Below are 19670 nucleotides of genomic sequence, written 5' to 3' on the forward strand. Positions count from 1 at the left end.
GTTAATATTTTCATAGCAAATTGCTATGCCAACAGAGCTCAGGTTTACCTCTCTTCCAATTAGATTTTCACCTAATTCTTTCCTAAATAGAAATTCTAGAATTACCACTAGTGTCTAATATTCTTATACCTAAATAATTTACCATGTTATTCATTATTTCCATAGGATAAATTCCCATAAGTAAAATTGCTAGATTAAAGAGCACATATGTTTTAGAGCCTTTATTACTGTTGTTTAAACTGTCTTCAAAATGTTTATACTAGTTTAAATGTTACACAGTGGTACAGAGACTGCCCATTTCCCTGAACTCTCACAGTTGAGTACTATTGTATTTACTAATTTTCCAATTCGATGGTGAAAACAATATCTTATTGTTTAAGTTAGCAACTCCTGCATCATTAGATAAATACATGAACATTTATTTATATACTTAATGGTCATTGTAATTCTTTTTATGTAAATTGCCTTTTCATATTCCTTGCCCATTTTTCTGTTAGGATGCTTATCATTTTATTGATTTGTAAGAACTCTTTATCAATTGTCAATATTACCCATTTAATAACTAGATTATTATATCAAAGAGACAGCTGTAGGTGCTGAAGTTTCTGCAGGCTATGTAATTGTTCAAGTGATATTTGCATATGCTAATAGATACACTAAGTAACTTCTACAGAGTATTACCCAAATTTGGCCTTTGCCTTTTAAATGACTCTAGGCATACTCTCTCACAGCTTTCATAAATATTACAAAGTTTGTGAGAGAAAGTACTGCTTGCTTGATCAAAAGCAACTTATACAAATACAGATGCAGATTCTGATTTTTGTAGACCAACTCTATAAGTCAAGATATAGTCAAGAAACAGACACCACATCATTTTGTTTTTTTTTGTTTCCACACTGGGATTTTTTTAAACAGAGAAATGCCGGAAAATTGTAAAGGCACAAAGGGAACACTTAGGTCTCACAAAGGTAGCAAATCATTTTCCGCCAGCACATCTACCACCATATCCATGTTTTCTGCTGCATTTCCTGTCATTTGTCACTGACCAGGAAAACACAATTGGCTCTGGTCCTGGAGGTGCCTAAGGGACTCTGTGACAGAAATTCACTGCTTGGGGACATCAGTAAAGCAATGGCTTGGATGCATTCACCAGTCCCCCTTGTACTTTAAGCCTTTAGTGCTTTTCCTGGTGGGCATTTTCAGAGCTACTTGTTCAGCCAAACCCAATTTTGTGTTTGCAAATTCAGTCCTCTCTTGAAGGCTATACCCAGTGATGAATATTGTGCTATATTTCTTCTGGCTCAGATGTCCAGCCACTGTAAAAGTAACAGGGAAGAACTGGTGAGTTTGGCAATATGGAAAAGGGATTACAAGATTAGTTTACATTACTTTGTAGCTTACTGTCAAATTGCCCCCCCAACCAAAAAAAAAACCCTGTTTTCCGCCAAATTGAATCTTTCACTTATACCCCTTTTCTCCCTTCTCCCCAGTCTTTGACCTTCTCCCATCTTCCAGTCAGAGGGTGAACCCAGGCGCTCTGCTGCCAGTCCTGACAGATCAAGCTCTGAATGATCTCTATGTGATTTCCACCTTCAAGCTGCAGACTAAAAGTTCAGCCACCATCTTCGGTCTTTACTCTTCAACTGACAACAGTAAATATTTTGAATTTACTGTGATGGGACGCTTAAACAAAGGTAAGCAAATTTGCTGAAATTATTTTCTTAAAAATCTCCTTTTTCTATTCCAGGATTAGGGGTATACTTTCTTTGAGATGGTTTTCTTGTACAATTATATTCTCACTCACTAGTCATCTCAATTTTCAATATTGAATTCTTCTTACTGTACATTTACCTATATGGGGGTGGTGGGTTCAGGGAGAAAGTGACATTGGGAGAAAAAAAGAAGAATTGCTGTGACCAAGATGGCTTTTGACATTGTCTCATCCTTATGTTATTCTGAATCCAGTTCTGGAGCAGACAGGACAAGGGACAATTCAGCCACTATCTTAGGCAGCTCAGGCTGCTATAACAAAATACCATAGACTATGTGGCTTAAACAATAGACATTTACGCCTCACAGTTCTAGAGCGTGATAAGTCTAAGATCATGGTGCCATCTTAGTCCATTTTGTGTTGCTATAAAAGACTACCTGAGACTGGGTAATTTATGAAGAAAAGAGATTTATTTAGTTCACAGTTCTGTAGGCTGGGAAGTTCAAGAGCATGGCCCTGGCTTCTGACAAGGACTTTCTTGTGTCACAACGTGGTGGAGAAGGTCAAAGAGGGAGCAGACACATGGGAAGAGGAGAAAACCTGAGGGGCATCCTAGCTTTATAACAACCTACTCTCTCAGGAACTAATCCATTCTCTTGAGAACTAATCCATTTTCACAAGAGCCGAAACTCACTATCTCGAGAACGGCACCAAGCCATTCATAAGAGATCCACCCCCATAATCCATACACCTCCCACAAGGCGCCACCTCCCAACACTGCCACACTGGGGACCAACTTTCAGCACAAGTTTTGATGGGGACAGACAGACCATATCCAAACCGTACCACCAGCAGATTTGGATCCTCGTAAGTGCCCAGTTCCGGGATTATAGATGGCCATCTTTTTATTGTGTCCTCACATGATGCAGACAGACAGCAAGCTCTCTTGTGTCTCTTCTTATAAGGTCACTATTCCCATCATGAGGGCCACACCCTCAGGACCTCATCTAAACCTAATCATCTCCCAAAACCCTCACTTCCAAATACCATCACGCTGGAGATTAGGAGTTCAATATATGAATTTGGTGGGGCAGGAGGAAGGGGCAGATACAAACATTCAGCCCATGACAGCCACCGCATACCATTCTTATGTTCCCTTTGAAGCCAGTGCTCAGTAGACCTAGCTCCTAGCTCCATAAGCACCTACCTGGCTGTGATGGAGAGAATAGACCTTAACCAGTAGAACAGGACGAATAGGGCTCTTTTCTCCCTGTGCATGCCAGACACAGGCCTGTCACTGGTTTGATTCCTCTGCTGTCATTTGTTTTATTGCCGTAGTAAGTTACTATAAGCACTGAGAAGTGAGTCCCAAAGAAAATGGTCACTATTTTTCATTGCCTTCTCCTCCACTCCTGCCCGGGGGACAACACCTGTTCCTGTTTATTAAGGAATGTGACAGATGTGTGTTCCTACTGCTTCATGCTTTTAATAAAATAGGAGAACTGGTTCTTCTGGCTGGATTTTATGTTTATTTCAGTTTGCTTTACAAAGTAGACACTTCCTAGTGCTTCAAACTCTCTCTTAGATTGTGCTTGTGATTGTACACTTAAATCTGTAGGCATTAGGAAATAAAAGAAGTTTCTAATTCTTAATTTTCATAGGACTCTAAAGTTAAAAGTGTAAAGGAATGGGATTTTAACCCCTTCTTTTCTGTCAAATTCCAACATGCTTCTTCCCTGCTTCCACTCTACTCCCAGATCTGCTTTCTCTGTATGTGGCTCACAGTGTGTCAGGGGCCGTAAGGAGGTGTCAGATAATAAAGTGAGTCTGGGGACATAGCCAGCAGATGGGTCAACCATTCCTGTCCCCCTTTTCCCATCTTCAGCCCTAATGAGAGGAGATTCTGCCCATGTCTCTGCCTTGAATCAAACAGCCCCATTTTGCCTAGCATCTGTTGAAGGAACTGCTCACCTTCTGACAACCCAGCTACTCAGTTTGTGATCTGTAAAAATCATCGTTCTTCATCTGTGGATCAGCAACTTCTCCTAACCTAACCTGTCTATTTCAGAGGCATTGCAAAGATTTTTTTTTTTTTTTTTTTTGGTTCATCCAGCTTAATGGCCAGAAGTTCCTCTACAGTGTAAAAAACTGCTCCCAGCTTTTGCCCTCACTGCCTCTCACCCTCTATTTCTAAATTGGTCAGTATTTGTGAGCCCATTGTGGAAAGTCTGTGTTGCTGGGAAGCACAAGGAAGCAACTTGCCCTGAACTGATCCTTTCATTTTGCATAGACAAGAGTAGCACTAGATTTAATGGGCAGTAGGTAGAGGGTAAGGGAATCGTTACTATGTTTCCTCTGAAGAATCACCAGTAATGTGAGTCAGCTGTAAATACCAGCAGATCAAAAATTTTAGGGGCTGTAATCCCAGCACTTTGGGAGGCTGAGGCAGGCAGATCACCTGAGATTAGGAGTTCGAGAGCAGCATGGCCAACATGGAAAAACCCCGTCTCTACTAAAAATACAAAAATTAGCCGGGCATGGTGGTACATGCCTATAGTCACAGCTACTCGGGAGGCTGAGGCAGGAGAATTGCTTGAACCCACGAGGCAGAGGTTGCAGTGAGCTGAGATCGTGCCGCTGCACTCCATACTTCAGCCTGGGCAACAGAGCGAGACTCTGTCTCAAAAGAAAAAAAAATTTTTAGAGGAAAACATGAAAGGTTTGAGATGAAGAACTGAAAGATGAACATCTCCCTACCCTCCAACCTATTAGGAAAGATAAATTGTTCTTAGAAACTATGGGGACAGAAGGAGTCCTGGAAGAATCTAGAAATGAGAATTCTTATAAGGCAAAGAGGGATTTATGGTATTATTAGAGCTTGGAGAGTTGAAGTGACACAGAGAAGTTGTTTCACTGGAGCAGTCGGAAAAAGTACGAAGATTTGCCAGCACTGGTGAATATAAAGTTCCAGGAAGGAGAAGTCCATTCTGACTGGAACAATAAAAAGAAGTCACTGGGTTCATCAGATCCAAGGAGAAGACAGAGCCTGTGGTTGAGACTCCCCACTGAAGTGTTCAGTGGTAGCCATGCTGGCTTGACATAATGCTCCGCACAACCCTCCATAAATTATCTTCCTGGACGTGGTAGGCTCCAGACAGCGTTCATCTGGCCAAGGTTCAGCTGATCTCCTCTTCTGCTGATTTGCGTGGTAAACAGGGAAACAGAAGAAATCCAAATGGATCTCTACTGACTTAAAACACCTGAGTAGGAAATAAAACACACCCTTTCCTCCATTAAAGTCCAGGACTAGGCGATGAAGGAGGGTGACTACACAGCATCAAAGAGCAGAATTTGGTCATCTGGGCCCCATATGACCTCCTGGAACAAATTAAAATGTAGCTAATGAAGACTGCAAAGAAAGAGTTTGCCACTGAGCTCTCTGCTGCTATTCTCACCCTCTCCAAGTCAGCCTACCCCAGACCACCTCATTACTGTTCACAGACATAATTTGGATCAAGATACACCTGACCTCTGAGACCTCTAGTGGCCCCCTTTCCAAACTGAATAATGTACCCATGTCTCAGTGAGGCATTCAGGGCTTCCACTGCATGGCCCCAAGCAGCCTGTCCAGTTTATCCCTCATTCCAACCTCCATGCAGCCTGAGCTTCAGCAAGATAGGCTATTGCCATTCTTTGGGGCCGTACATGCTGTCTCTCCTCCATCCTTTTGTTCCTGCTCTCTGCTCCCTCGGCACATGTCCTACATCACCTCTGGACACCCAAATCCTACACATTCAAGACTCATCTCCAGCTCCTTCTGATATTCTTTCTAATATGACTTTGTACCTCTTAAGGAAGACATTCATCTTAGCTCATCTTGTACTTGAATTACTTCTAGGTCTTCTCTCCGTTTGGTTGGGAGCTCCCTTGAGACAGGGACTATGCAGCCCTTATCTTTGCATCTGCTGCAGCACTTAGCAAGATGCCTTGTACATGGAAGTGGTTCATGGGCAGATTGAAAAGAATAAATGGAGGCTGAGAAGAATAGACTTGTTCGTGAAAAATGACATACACCATTGTGAAATTCTGGGATTCTACAATATCTGACACACAGTAGGTAATAAAAAAAAATTATGTATTTATTTATTGAGACAAAGTCTTGCTCCATCACTCAGGCTGCAGTACAGTGGCTAGATCTCAGCTCACTGCAGCCTCTGCCTCCTAGGTTCAACTGATTCTCCTGCCTCAGCCTCCCGAGTAGCTGGAACTACGTGTGCGCACCACTACACCCGGCTAATTTTTCTATTCTTTTAGTAGAGATGGGGTTTTGCCATGTTAGCCAGGCTGGTCTCGAACTCCTGGCCTCAAGTGATCCTCCTGTCTCAGCCTCCTAAAGTGTGGGGCTTACAGGTCTGAGCCACCACACCATGCCAAAAGAGATATATATATATATATTTTTTTTTTTAAATGAATAAATGTTGAAGGCCTTTTGGAATAGGATATAAGAGGATACAGGTAGTATTTCTGGTAGAAGTGATCTGCCAGGTTATTAGTAATACAGGCTTTAAATCTTGATAGAAATAAGCATCCTACAGAAACCACCTGGCTGGATAGAAGATATGGCTGATGTTCTTCTAGTATCTGGCATAAAGACAACTTTCCAGTTTGTATCCTGAGTTTGAGGCACAAACTGCATCACTATGAATACATCTCTGAATCTCTCTTAGCCCTGGTCGATTGCCTATAAATGGGGATAATAATAGCTACCTCTCAGGTTGATTGCAAGAACTGAATTATATAAGGTATAATAACTTTCTTTAGACTATGAGGTTCAATAAAATTTTCATATTCTTAAACAGTATTAGAAAGAGAGAGATGTCCACTATTTAGGCAACTGTTTTCTAATGATGATGGTTTGGTGAACTCCTGGCTTGCCTTGATGACAGTTTCACCTTTCAGAAGAAGAAAAGGAGAACTGCTTCTTTAGTCTTAGTATGATTGTCTCAGAACAACTTGGTGCTGTGAAGTGAAGGAAACCCAAAGTGTTTGCTGTAATGACCAGAGAGTGTCAGTCAAACTCCTTAGCCTAAGGAGAGGACATGCAAATAGTTCAGAGTAGTGGTTCTGAAGCTTGCAAGCTAAAGAGAAATATAGATTAAGAGAGATGGTAGAGCTTAAAAAATAAAATTTTAGACCCAATAATAAGTGGAAAAATTGAGGGGCCTCAAACATTAATAATAATATTTATGGAGTCTTTTTTTTTTTTTTTTTTTTTTTTGAGATGGAGTTTCGCTCTTGTTGCCCAGGCTGGAGTGCAATGGCACAATCTTGGCTCACTGCAACCTCCGCCTCCTGGGTTCCAGCAATTCTCCTGCCTCAGCCTCCCGAGTAGCTGGGATTACAGGCGTGCGCCACCAGGCCCAGCTAATTTTTGTATTTTTAGTAGACATAGGGTTTCTCCATGTTGGTCAGGCTGGTCTCAAACTCCTGACCTCAGGTGATCCGCCTGCTTCAACCTCCCAAAGTGCTTGGATTATAGCCGTGAGCAACCACGCCCAGCCCTATGGAGTCTTTTTAATGTACCAGGACTGTGTTAAAAGCTCAAAGTCTATTTTCCCTTTTAACTTTCACAGTATTCCTATGAGATGCCCTTGAATTAGCTTAATTTTAAAGTGGTCATATGCAGAAGATGGAAAGAATTTTAAAATTTGACACAAAACTATAAAAATTAGGACAGAAAAGCTAAAACCTAATTGAGTCAAAGCTGGTGATTCACACGTAAGATAATAAAATGGGTGTTTTTAGCCATGTTCAGAATGAGATATGGAAGATATGGAAGAAATAAGCCCACCTCCTGGAATAGGTAATAGGAGATTAACAGGTGATTGAGGTAAGTCATAGATGGCTCTTCTGTTTCTGTCTTACCCATCAAGGGGAATGTTCCTCAAATTGTCAAGAATGGTTAAAAGAAAACAAAAATCCAAGCTAGGTGAGGAGATAACAGAAAAACACCCACTCTCTTTAGTGAGACTAACTATTCAGGTCCAGATGAATTACATATTGGGATAGTTAGTGAAGAAAGTGATAGTGGAGCCACTGTTAGTATCATTTAGAAATCGTAGCGAACAGAAAGGTCCTAAAAGACAGGACAGGCAAATGTTTCCATTTTTATAAAGAAGGGAAGGTGGATTCTGAAAACCACAGGCTACTGAAATTTAGGACAGAGCTCCAGAGGGTTATATGATTATTCATGTATTTTGGGATTGCCTAGAAAAGAAATCTGTGATTTTTTTTAAAGACAAAATGGATTTACTAAGAATAAATCATGCCAAACTTTTTTTTCAATAAAGTTTCAAAGCTGATAGATAAAAAACATGCTGTCAGCATAATGTATCTGACTTCAGAAAAGAATTGGATAAAGTTGCTTATTATACCTTTCTAAATAATATAAAAAAGAATAAGCTAGATTATAGTACCGCTAGGGGTTGATAAGTCACTGTATAGCAAATTATCTGGTGGTTTTTGACACGGCTCTGTCTTGGGTATTGAACTGTCCAACACGTCAGTGACTTGAGCAAAGACAGCATTTTATCGTGTTTGCAATTCAAAGCTAGAAAAGAGTTGAACATGTTGGATGCTATCATTCATATTTACAAATTCCTACCAGATAATACAATGGGCCAAAATCAATCAGATTAAATTCAACAAGAATAAATGTAAAGCTGTCAACTAGGAGTGAAAAGCAAGTTGCAGAAGTTCAGGATGTGAGACATCTATCCTAAGAGTTCTAATCAACAACAAATCCTAATCAGTGTTGAGGATAGTGCCTGACACATAATGGATACTCAAAAATGTTTGCCAAATGAATGAATGAACAGATACTGTGATGCAACTGTTTATAAAAAGCTCCCTACACTTTAGGTTTCATTAGTGCATACATATGGCCAGGTTAAGGAAGCTAATAGTCCCACTGTACTCTTAACTGTTCAGGCCACATCTAATACTGTGTCTAGTCCTGGACACATTTCACAGGGACACTGTCAAGTCAAAGATTATCTTGAAAAGAGTCACAAAAAGAGCACCTATCTGGGCCCCGTTTTGGGGTTTTGTTTTGTTTTGTTTACCACATTTAAGTAGAAAAGTTAAAGGAACTAGAGAAATGAAGGAGCCAGACAGAAGACATGAAAAATATGAAATTTGCCTTACAATATTTGAAAAAAGGGCTAGGTGCAGTGGCTCATGCCTGTAATCCCAGCACTTTGAGAGTCTGAGGCAGGAATATCACTAGAGCCCACACATTCAACACCAGTCTGGGTAAAAAATTAAAATATATATATATTTTTTTTTGAGACAGAGTCTCACCCGGTTGCCCAGGCTGGAGTGCAATGGCATGATCTCAGCTCACTGCAACCTCCACCTCCCAGGTTCAAGCAATTGTCCTGTTTCAGCCTCCTGAGTAGCTGGAATTACAGGCACGCGCCACCACACCTGGCTAATTTTTTTTTTGCGTGTGTCTTTAGTAGAGACAGGGTTTTGCCATGTTGGCCAGGCTGGTCTCAAACTCCTGACCACGTGATCCGCCTGCCTCAGCCTCCCAAAGTGCTGGGATTATAGGCGTAAGCCACTGCGTCCGGCCAAAAAGACATTTTTTAAAAAATTAGCCAGACTTGGTGGTACATGCCTGTAGCTCCACCTATTCAGGAGGCTGTGGCAGGAGGATCACTTGAGCCCAGGAGTTTGAGGCTGCAGTGAGCCATGATCATGCCACTGCACTCCAGCCTGGGTAACAGGGCAAGATCTTGTTTCAAAAAAATAAAAATAATTAAAAATAATTTTAAAATAATATTTGAAAATGTCATTTGGAATGAAGATCAGAGTAAACCTCTCTCTAGCTCTGAAGAGTAAAATTAGGATCCATTGGTAGAAGACAGAGGAAACATATTGGCTCTGTATTAGGAAAATCTTGGAGAGTGATCCAAAAGTGAAATGGGCTTCTCTGCAAAGTAATGAGTTCCTTGTTACTGGAAATGTGCTGGTAGAGGCTGCACTTTTATTGAAGGAATTTGTGAAGTGAGATATTAAGCTGGATGACTTATAATGGTAGTATTTTGTCATTCTACCAAGGCTAGAGAAGTTTCATAGGCGCTTAAGAAACTGCTTTGCATCTGTCTCCTGTAACATGACCTTGGGCTTCTGTGCACACTCACAGCTTTGTTGCCTACCAGATAGTTGCATACTATGATGAATCTCATACTTTTTCAAAACAAAGTCCTCTGCAGATGTTTAGCATAATTGCTGTGTTTTCTTTCACTAGATAGATGTGTGTGTGTGTGTGTGTGTGTGTGTGTATACTCTGTATACATTACATTGTCCAAACTGCCATAAGAAAACTTTGAAACAGACTGCATTTATCACAGCTGGGAGTCACCCAGAGTACTTTCAGAAAAAGCAGTTTGCTGATTTACCTTTTCTATGTATTTCCAAAGCACTAAAGTTACAAAGACCTCGTGTATAGGGCATGAAGATAAATAAGCAAAGGCAAACAAGCATATCCATCACAAGAGACATTAATGTCAAGGAGGCAATTTTTAAATGTACAATTATTTTAAAAGAAGAGGAAAGGTTGACAATGATTGCTTCCATCATATGTTTAAAAGTGCCAAAGAGCAAAGCCATTTGCCAAATAAAGCAAAGAGTGCCGGACTACCTTTGTGAGTTTGCTGCCTGCAGGCCAGGCCACTCTGGACTCCTTTGCCCAAGCAGAAAAAATATTATCATTTCCAGTTCTTTAAAGCTGGCACCCTGCTTCATAACTTTGACATTCAACATATTATAATATTTTTGACTACCAGGTCCACTTTTCAGAAAGCACCTTTTGAAAATTCTTTCTGAAGATGGCAATATTTCAAATCTTCATTGCCTGGGCTTGCTTTTTAATCTGCTGCCAGTCACTGAAATCGTATTTAATCAGACTGGGCTATGTGGTTCCTGTGTCCGGCTGGTCCCAAGCATGGAAGTGTAGCTTTTGGACAGTGCCATAAAATCGGGCCCCAAATTGTCAATTACACAAAGATGCCAAGTTTAGAGGGAAAGGATTTATATAACCAACAAAGTGTTCCACATTTAAAAAAAGACATAATTGTGAGTAATAAAAGTCAGAGTGGACACACTCTATTTTATCTATTTTTTTCACTTCATAGGTAGTTGTAGTGGTGCCCTCAGATACTATGGGATGTGGGAAAATCAGCAAGATATAGACTTGGCAGCAGGGAGGGACTTACGGTGGTGGGAAGATGAGGGCCAGTCCTGGGATAAGGAGTTGAAACGTTATTTAGAATCCGCTAGGGAGTTATTGAAGGATTTCATTTGCTGCTTTGCTTGCTTTGAGGAGGCAATAACTTGATCAGAACAGTCCTCTAAGAAGTTCAATCTCTCAGTCCAAAAAGTCCATGCAAAAGAGCCCTAAAGTAGGAAGGGGAGTCAGGAATCTAACAGAGAAGCCCAGAGGTGGAGCAGAGGCAGAGACATCGTTTGAGATTTGAGCACCCACTGACTGACAGCCTTCAATTCCAATCCAATCTGCACTGCATTCTCGGTACTAACCCTGCAAGATAACCAGCTGCAATCGCCAAGAAAGCCTGTGCAGCTGGTGGTAAGTGAAAACTGAGGATGCGAACTGAATGTGCTACAGCTGAAGAAACAGTTGTACCTGGAAACACTCAATGGGTTCACCTTGCCTGCTGCCTACACAGAACCCATTTATCAAGACAGGGGAATTGCAATGGAGAAAGGGTAATTCACGGAGAGCTGGCTGTGTGGGAGACTGGAGTTTATTACTCAAATCAGTCTCCCCAAGCATTCGGGGATCAGTTTTTAAAGATAATTTTGCAGGTAGGGGCTTGGGAAGTGGGGAGTGCTGATTGGTCAGGTTGGAAATGGAATCATAGGGGGTCGAAGTTAGGTTTTCTTAATGTCTTCTGTTCCTGGGTGTGATGGCAGAAATGACTGGGCCAGATTACTGGGTTGGGTGGTGTCAGCTGATCCGTCGAGTGCATGGTCTGCAAAATATCTCAAGCACTGATGTTAGGCTTTACAATAGTGATGTTACCCTAGGAGCAATTTGGGGAGGTTCAGACTCTTGGAGCCAGAGGCTGCATGACCCCTAAACTGTCATTTCTAATCCTATAGCTAATTTATTAGTCCTTCAAAGGCAGACTGGTCCCCAGGCAAGAAGGGAGTCTTCGGGAAAGGGCTGTTACCAATTTTGCTTCAGAGTCAAACCATCTACTGAATTCTTTCCCAAAGTTAGTTTGGCCTCTGCCCAGGAATGAACAAGGAAAGCTTAAGTGTTAGAAGCTAGATAGAGTCAGTTAGGTCTGATTTCTTTCACTGCCATAATTTCCTGAGTTATAATTTGGCAAAGGCCGTTTCATACCCAGTGACTGTTTTCCTGAGTGCTCTCCAGGGTGGTGGCCAGGCAGAGGTGTGGTCAAGCTGGGAGGTGGAATGGTTCCAGCCTCAGGGGCCTGGCTGCTTCTTCCTTCCCAGAGGGACGAAACGGTCATCCTCCTCCCTCTGTAGTGTTTTCCCCTGCGTTTTGCTCCTTCTACTATGTGTGGATGTGTTGGGATAAGATAGGGTGAGATGAGCACCGGGAAAGGGGGCTGGCAAGAGGAAGGGAACCCTGTCCGTTCTCTTCCCCTTCCCGATGATGCTGCCTCTGGAGAAGGTGAGGAAAACTTGCATCCAACAGGCTGCAGGCTCCTGGGGCGAGAACTTTCTGCTTTTCCCGGACTCTGTATGACTGATGTGAAAACATTGAGCTTCCTGAGGCTGCTTGCCCTCTGGGTAGTCTAACTGCTCTGATGATAAAATAAGTGTAGAGGCACTGAAGTAAAGAATTTGCAATAAAAAAGAAAATGAAAAATGGAAGCCATAAGAGAAATGAGTATTGGATCAATTGTGAAGAATGGGAAATGTCAAGGCACTTGATAATTTTTCTGCTAACAGACATTGTGAAGATGGAAGTTTCCATGGTTTTCTTTGCCTGTGTTTTCTTTTGCTATTGTCATGAGATCTAGGGGCATGAGGGATTTGTCATTTGAGTGTTACATTGCAACAAAAAGCAAGGCAGAAGTACAGAAACCACTTCAATGAGAGTATGAACACAATAGGAGGTTTTGCTACCTTGAATTAGATGTTGAATTGCTACTCTCTGAACTTTATTTTCTATATACAAAGCTTTAAATGCAATCATTTAATTTTTCGTTGAAAGTTTATATTAGCAACATTTAGTGTGCACCTGCTATATATAAAGTATCCCACTAGGTACTATTCATCAAATTAAACCCAGCTATTTAGTTATGAAAATAAACCATGGCCCACATGCCCTGTGAAGCCCTGTTAAAAGCAAGCAACATGCCCAAGAAAATATATTTCCTTTGAATTTCACAGAAATCTTAGTTTGGGGAAGAAAAATCAAGAGTTTTTGTTATAAGCCAGTATGTGCATCCTCTGAAACAGTTAATGTAGAAAACAGAGGTAGTGGCCATAACTGAAATAAGGAGATAGTGAGTGAGTGTGTGTGTGACCTAATTCAAGTTTGGTGGTCCAAGTGGTATTTTTCCTGGCCTGTAAAAATTCCAGGTATTTGCAAAACTGTTCTAAATAGTAATGTAATAGAAGTTTTTATAAAATTGAGTTAGTGCATATGTTTGGACTCTGTTTCTCCCTCTTTTGGTTACTATATATGGTTCTAATTTCCAGCTGTGCAGTTACTATTGTAAATTCTCAACATTTAAAAAAATTTTCAGATTTAAATTATTTGTATTGATATGTAATTTTTACATATTTAAGGGGTACATGTGAATTCTCAACAATTAATATTAAATAAAAGGAGAAGATTCTGTTCTATCCCAGATTAGAAATACCTTAGAATTTCTATTTGGGTCTATTTTCCTCCATTCCATTATTTTCTTCCTCTTCATACCACATTTATATACATCTTACCATTTATTTATATTTATTTAATACTTTGCTTCAGGAAAGTTAGTATTGTTCTGGAATCAGAAAGCCCTTCTAGCTAGTCTGTCTTGCCAGGTCTTTCTGATTCTTCTCCCTCAGGAAGCAAGTGGTGGTGACCACGTCGACATAAGAGATTTCCCGTCTGACTCCTCCCACCATCTCTGTAGGTCACAGAACCTCACGTCAACTGGCTCTCTTCAGACTGTGGTCAACTGGAAAATCCAGTCAGAGTTCAGAAGGGTGGGAAAATGAACCTAGAAAGCCTAATGTGGAGAAAGCCTTAAAATATATCCTTCATGTTCCACAGTAGTGATTCTTTTCTTTGGCGACACTGCAATGTAAATAGGTATTCTTGGCTAGTTCATCTGCAGGCAGCACCATCTTGGCATTTACACTCTACAGAAAAGGTACCTGAGGAGAAAGATGGTCCAAGTTACTTGCCACAAATCACACAGATTAACAGCAACACAGTCTGGGTGTATATGTCTAATATATTTCTTTATTATTTTTATATACAAGTAATGGTTGTTTCTTGTAGAAAAGTTAAAACAATGAAGATGAGCAGGAAGAAAAAAAATACCATCCAGGCACCCAGAAAATAACCATATTAATGTAGACATATCTTCTTCTAATCTTCTAGGTATGTATGTATACATATATGTATATATATACACATGCACACTTTTTTCTAAATTAACCCATATTGACCTATAACCTCCTTTTTTTTTTTTTTAACTTAACAAAATACTGGGAATGTCTTTTTGTGTTTTTAATTCAGCTATTCCGTAGTATTCCATTTTATGATTATAGTGTAATTTAAGTAGCCAGCCCTCTCCTTTTGGACATACATGTTGTGCCAAGTGTTGATTACAATAAGTATTTCTGAAATGAACATTCTCATCCATACATCTTGGTGCTGCTTTTTTTTTTTTTTTTTTTCCTATAACCCAGGACAGTGCTGAAGTGCTTCTTTTTTGTTCTTTAATTTCCTCAGTTTTAGTTCCTAGAAGTGGCAATGCTGGGCTGTTGGGTTTATACATGTTTGAGGTTCTGATGCACATGACTAAATTACCCTCCAGAAAAGTTCTACTTTAAGTTCTACTTAAGGCTTTCCCACCCTGGGACAGCTAAAGACTGGCCAGAGATTTGCAACTGCAATGATGTGTTTACCACCTCCCTTATCAGCAATATTTGCAATTAGCCTCCAACCTTGTTCCCGGGATTATTTCCAGTGAAAATTAGCCATGCCCGGCTAATTTCTGTATTTTTAGTAGAGACAGGGTTTCACCATATTAGTCAAGCTGATCTTGAACTCCTGACCTTGTGATCTGCCCACCTTGGCCTCCCAGAGTGCTGGTTTGGGAATGGTACCTGTGGGTGCACCTGGAGGCATGTTTGGACACCAGCTGAAATCACTTTGGTCTTTCTAGCAAACCTTAACTAATGGGCTCCACTCACAAAGGGTCAACTTCCAAGATTTTAGCTAAGGGCCTCCTATGTTCAGGACAATAATGGAGTTAAAAAAACAAGGCTGCAAGGCTGCCTGGGAGGCGGAGCTTGCAGTGAGCTGAGATCTGGCCACTGCACTCCAGCCTGGGCGACAGAGCCAGACTCCGTCAAAACTAGAAGATATGTGGGCTTAAGCAGATATGTGAATAGCTACCCACATAGGGAAAAAAACCGAAATGAAACAAAAACAAAAACAGAAAATAAGGTGGGAGTCCTTTTACAACCATGGATACGTTTTCTTTTCTTTTTCTTTTTCTTTTTTTTTTTTTTTTGAGACGGGGTCACTCTGTTGCCCAGGCTGGAGTGCAGTGGTTCGATCAGGACTCACTGCATCCTCAATCCCCCAGGCTCAAGCAGTCCTCCACCTCAGTGTCCCAAGTAGCTGGGACTACAAGTACGTGCCACCACACCTGGCCATTTTATTTTTTTTTTGAAATGGAGTCTTGATCTGTCACCCAGGCTGGAGTGCAGTGGTGTGATCTTGGCTGACTGCAACCTCCACCTCCCAGGTTCAAGCGATTCTCCTGCCTCAGCCTTCCGAGTAGCTGGGACTACAGGCAAACACCACTAGGCCTGGCTAATTTTTGTATTTTTAGTAGAGACGGGGGTTCACCATATTGGTCAGGCTGGTCTTGAACTCCTGACCTCATGATCTGCCCACCTCAGCCTCCTAAAGTGCTGGGATTACAGGCGTGAGCTACCAGGCCCAGCCTGGCCAATTTTCTTAAATTTATTTTTTGTAGAGATGAGGTCTCACTATGTTGCCTAGGTTGATTTCAAACTCCTGACCTCAAGCGATTCTCCCACCTGGGTCTCCCAAAGTGCTCGGATTACAGGCATGAGCCTCTGTGCCCAGCCAATACCTTTTATTTTCTGAGCATTGTTAAATTCAGGGATGGGTTGCTGAGGGACAATATGACAGATTACACGCGATTTGATGTGTGCTAACTAAAGCCTGTGCATGCCTGCATTTTTTAGTCACGGAATGAACCATACTCAAGTTCAGATTCTAGTCCTGCCGCTTCCTATGTCCTTGACCAAGTGCCTTCACTTATCTGAGACTCACTTTCCTCATCCATAATTATTCCAATTGCATTTGGTTGCAGTGAGTAGAAATTAAGTATTTAGGCTGGGTGCAGTGGCTCACACCTGTAATCCCAGCACTTTGGGAGACCAAGGCAGGTGGATCGCTTGAGCTCAGGATTTCGAGACCAGCCTGGGCAACACGGCAAAACCCTGACTCTACAAAAAATATATAAATTAGCTGGTTGTGGTGGCTCACACCTGTGGCCCCAACTACTTAGGAGGCTAAGATAGAAGGATTACTTGATCACGGGAGGCAGAGGTTGCAGTGAGCTGAGATAGTCCCATTGCACTGCAGCCGGGGGGTCAGAGCGAGATCTTGTCTTTAAAAAAAAAAAATGGGGGAGGAGGGAGAAATCAAGTATTTAAAGCACTTAAGGACAGCCCCCAGCCCCATGGTAGTGCTTAGCAAGTGTTTGGTGAATGAATGGATTCATGCTCTAGGCTTACTTAGAGTTTAGTTTGCTTTCAGATGGGGTTCTGCTTGCTCACTGTACTTACTACTATATGAGAATTGTATTGTTTATTTTCAAATTTGCCACATATTATCTGTTTCTCCATCAGCACAAAACATTCTCAGGAGGAGAGTTGGTTCCCAGTGCCTGAAACAGTGCCTAGCACACAGAAGATGGTGAATTAATATTTGAGGTTATTTCTCACTCACATTCTGTCCAGCAACCCAGTCGTGTTACCAGGAGGCTGTTCAGCACGGGACACTTACCACACCATTCGTTGACCCTCCACTTCCCCCTCTTCCACTTATCACACCATTCGTTGACCTGTGCTTGCTTCCAGCCATCCTCCGTTACCTGAAGAACGACGGGAAGGTCCATTTGGTGGTTTTCAACAACCTGCAGCTGGCAGACGGAAGGCGGCACAGGCTCCTCCTGAGGCTGAGCAATTTGCAGCGAGGGGCTGGCTCCCTAGAGCTCTACCTGGACTGCATCCAGGTGGATTCCATTCACAATCTCCCCAGGGCCTTTGCCGGCCTCTCCCAGAATCCTGAGACCATTGAATTGAGGACTTTCCAGAGGAAGCCACAGGTAGGAACGCACAAACCATTCTCTGAAGTGGAAAAATGAGCTGCCGGTGCCTAGGGAGTGCAGAGGAGTGTGCTGAGAAATTCCTGCTGCAGGTCAGTGGGTCTAATGTCGGTTGCACATCAGAATCGCTTGGGGAGCTTGAAAAGCAAGTGCTAGGGGGCTGCCCTTAAGACAAACCGAATCTGAATCTGTCGGGTGGGGCCTAGGCATCAGCACATTTTTAAAACACCAATTCTAATGTGATGCCAAAATTGAGAGCTTGTGCTTTCAATGGTAAGTAGAGACTATGGATACAATTGTAAAGTTGGAAAGGAAGGGCAAAAATAAAAATAACTACCTCAGAGTGATGACGTTATCTATTTTCAGTTTTCTTTAATAAAAATAAAAAAGAATGATTGGAAACTGCCAAGCTGTCGGAACAGCATTTTCGCAGGTCTTGTCAGAACATCCACTAACAAAAGGGAGCTTAGCTTAGCTCCATTTGGTCTTAAGACATCATCACCTCTGTCTTCTGTTTTAATCCATGTTGATGGTATTTTTATTATTCTATCATTGCACCTGCTGTAGAAATTGCCACATACATTTCTTTTAGAATTGGGTGCTAGTCAGTGCTTTGTTTTCTATAAAGAACTAGTATTCTTTGTCCTTTCCAATAATGCATAACTGGTTTAAAGTTCCTGAATTTCATCTGTTATATAAGCCTATGTCAAATCAGTAGCTATGTTCATCTGCTATGGCCCATATTATTTTTGTCTGCTACCTCTCAATCCTCACTTTCCATTCCCTTTGTTAATTCATTATATTAATATATGCTTTGGTTACAAGCTACTCTGAGCCCTTTGTACAGAGAAGCAGGGTGTAAGCAATAATTTCCATTGCATGTAGGAATGCTGTACAGTTTTAGATAGCAATATAAAAACTATGAATCTGATCCTAGAAGTTTTGCGCTTGAACAACAGGAAGCATTTTTAATCGGAAATTCCAAGAAAGCTAAAATCCAAGGTTTGGGGTTTTTTTTGTTTTTCAGTCATATATATAGAGAGATTTTTTTAATGTAGATTTACATATGGAAAAAAATTAATAGAAAGATGTGCTCAACTTTATTTCTGAATCCCCAAAGTAGCACACATAATCAGAATGACAGTCAGAAATTGTGTCACTGCTCATTTCAGAAATTAGTGTTCACCACCAAATAAGTCAATTTCTAAAAGTCAGGACTCAGCCTTGACAAAGTCATCAGAAACTGTACTTACTGGAATTTTCTCAGAAGCTCTACCTCGTTAGACCATCGGTAGTGATCACAGTGGCTCAGTCTCATAGTCACCTACTCATTCATTCAGTCAGTCAACAAATAGGCACATTCTAGGCATTAGTGCTACTGTGGCGGGCAAAGCCAGTCATTGTCCTGACTGCAGAGATTGTAGTCTGATGTCCAATACAGTATGTGTTAAATAGCATATGTTGCCTAAATCTTAGCTAAATCAAAAAGCAGAATTCCTCTGAAAATCCTCAGCTGTGCTCATTTCTATATAAGGATGATGACTTGACCTTGGCAGTTAACATAAACGTTTGGTTGTATATAGATATAATAAAAGTGATTGCAAGCAGAATTCACAAGATAAAAGGGCAAGAAAATTTACTTTTTGACTAACAATGAATAATATCAACCCGAAATGTAAAAATACGATGCCAACTGCCTAATGATCATAGAAGATATTATTCATTCTCATAGCCCGAAGAAATCATAGGCTTTGCTAGAACCTTGAGTCAAGACATCCAAAAACTAATACTGTTTAAAATTGGGATTAACACCTTATTTATTGTGATCTAAATTCCATAAACAAATTACAGACAATTCTTAAGAGCTTCCCGTCACAAAATAACTCCTTTACCATGTAGGAAAAGAGCCTTTCCTTTTCTCAGCCCTCTTGGTGGCAATGCCAGCATTTTCCTAGGCTGCTGGCTACTTACATATTCACTTCAATCAAAAAGATAGGGCTGGCAGGCTTTAGGAAAAAATGTGATCCTACAAAATTATGTAAGATGTCAGAGGGTCCAGCGATACAGGACTACTTGATTATGAAAATTGCGTGAGTAGGCAAGCACATTGGCTTTTCAACAGTGTCAGCAATCTGTGGTATGAATGTGATTTCTTCCAGGACTTCTTGGAAGAGCTGAAGCTGGTGGTGAGAGGCTCACTGTTCCAGGTGGCCAGCCTGCAAGACTGCTTCCTGCAGCAGAGCGAGCCGCTGGCTGCCACAGGCACAGGTGTGGGCTCTTGGGCAGTTTGCATACCTTCA

The 19670-nt window shown here is 41.2% G+C and overlaps 1 protein-coding gene across 1 annotated transcript in view; it reads left to right on the forward strand.

Moving 5' to 3' along the window:
* Window positions 1–19670, forward strand: part of THBS4 (thrombospondin 4) — a 46769-nt gene that overhangs the window by 3440 nt on the left and 23659 nt on the right. Inside the window, exons 2-4 of the mRNA XM_015140333.3 lie at window positions 1491–1694; window positions 17123–17370; window positions 19530–19638. Coding sequence (XP_014995819.1) covers window positions 1491–1694; window positions 17123–17370; window positions 19530–19638 — 561 coding nt within the window. The remainder of the gene's footprint in view (window positions 1–1490; window positions 1695–17122; window positions 17371–19529; window positions 19639–19670) is intronic.

Source organism: Macaca mulatta, chromosome 6, assembly GCF_049350105.2.
Source record: "Macaca mulatta isolate MMU2019108-1 chromosome 6, T2T-MMU8v2.0, whole genome shotgun sequence".
Classification (NCBI taxonomy): domain Eukaryota; kingdom Metazoa; phylum Chordata; class Mammalia; order Primates; family Cercopithecidae; genus Macaca; species Macaca mulatta.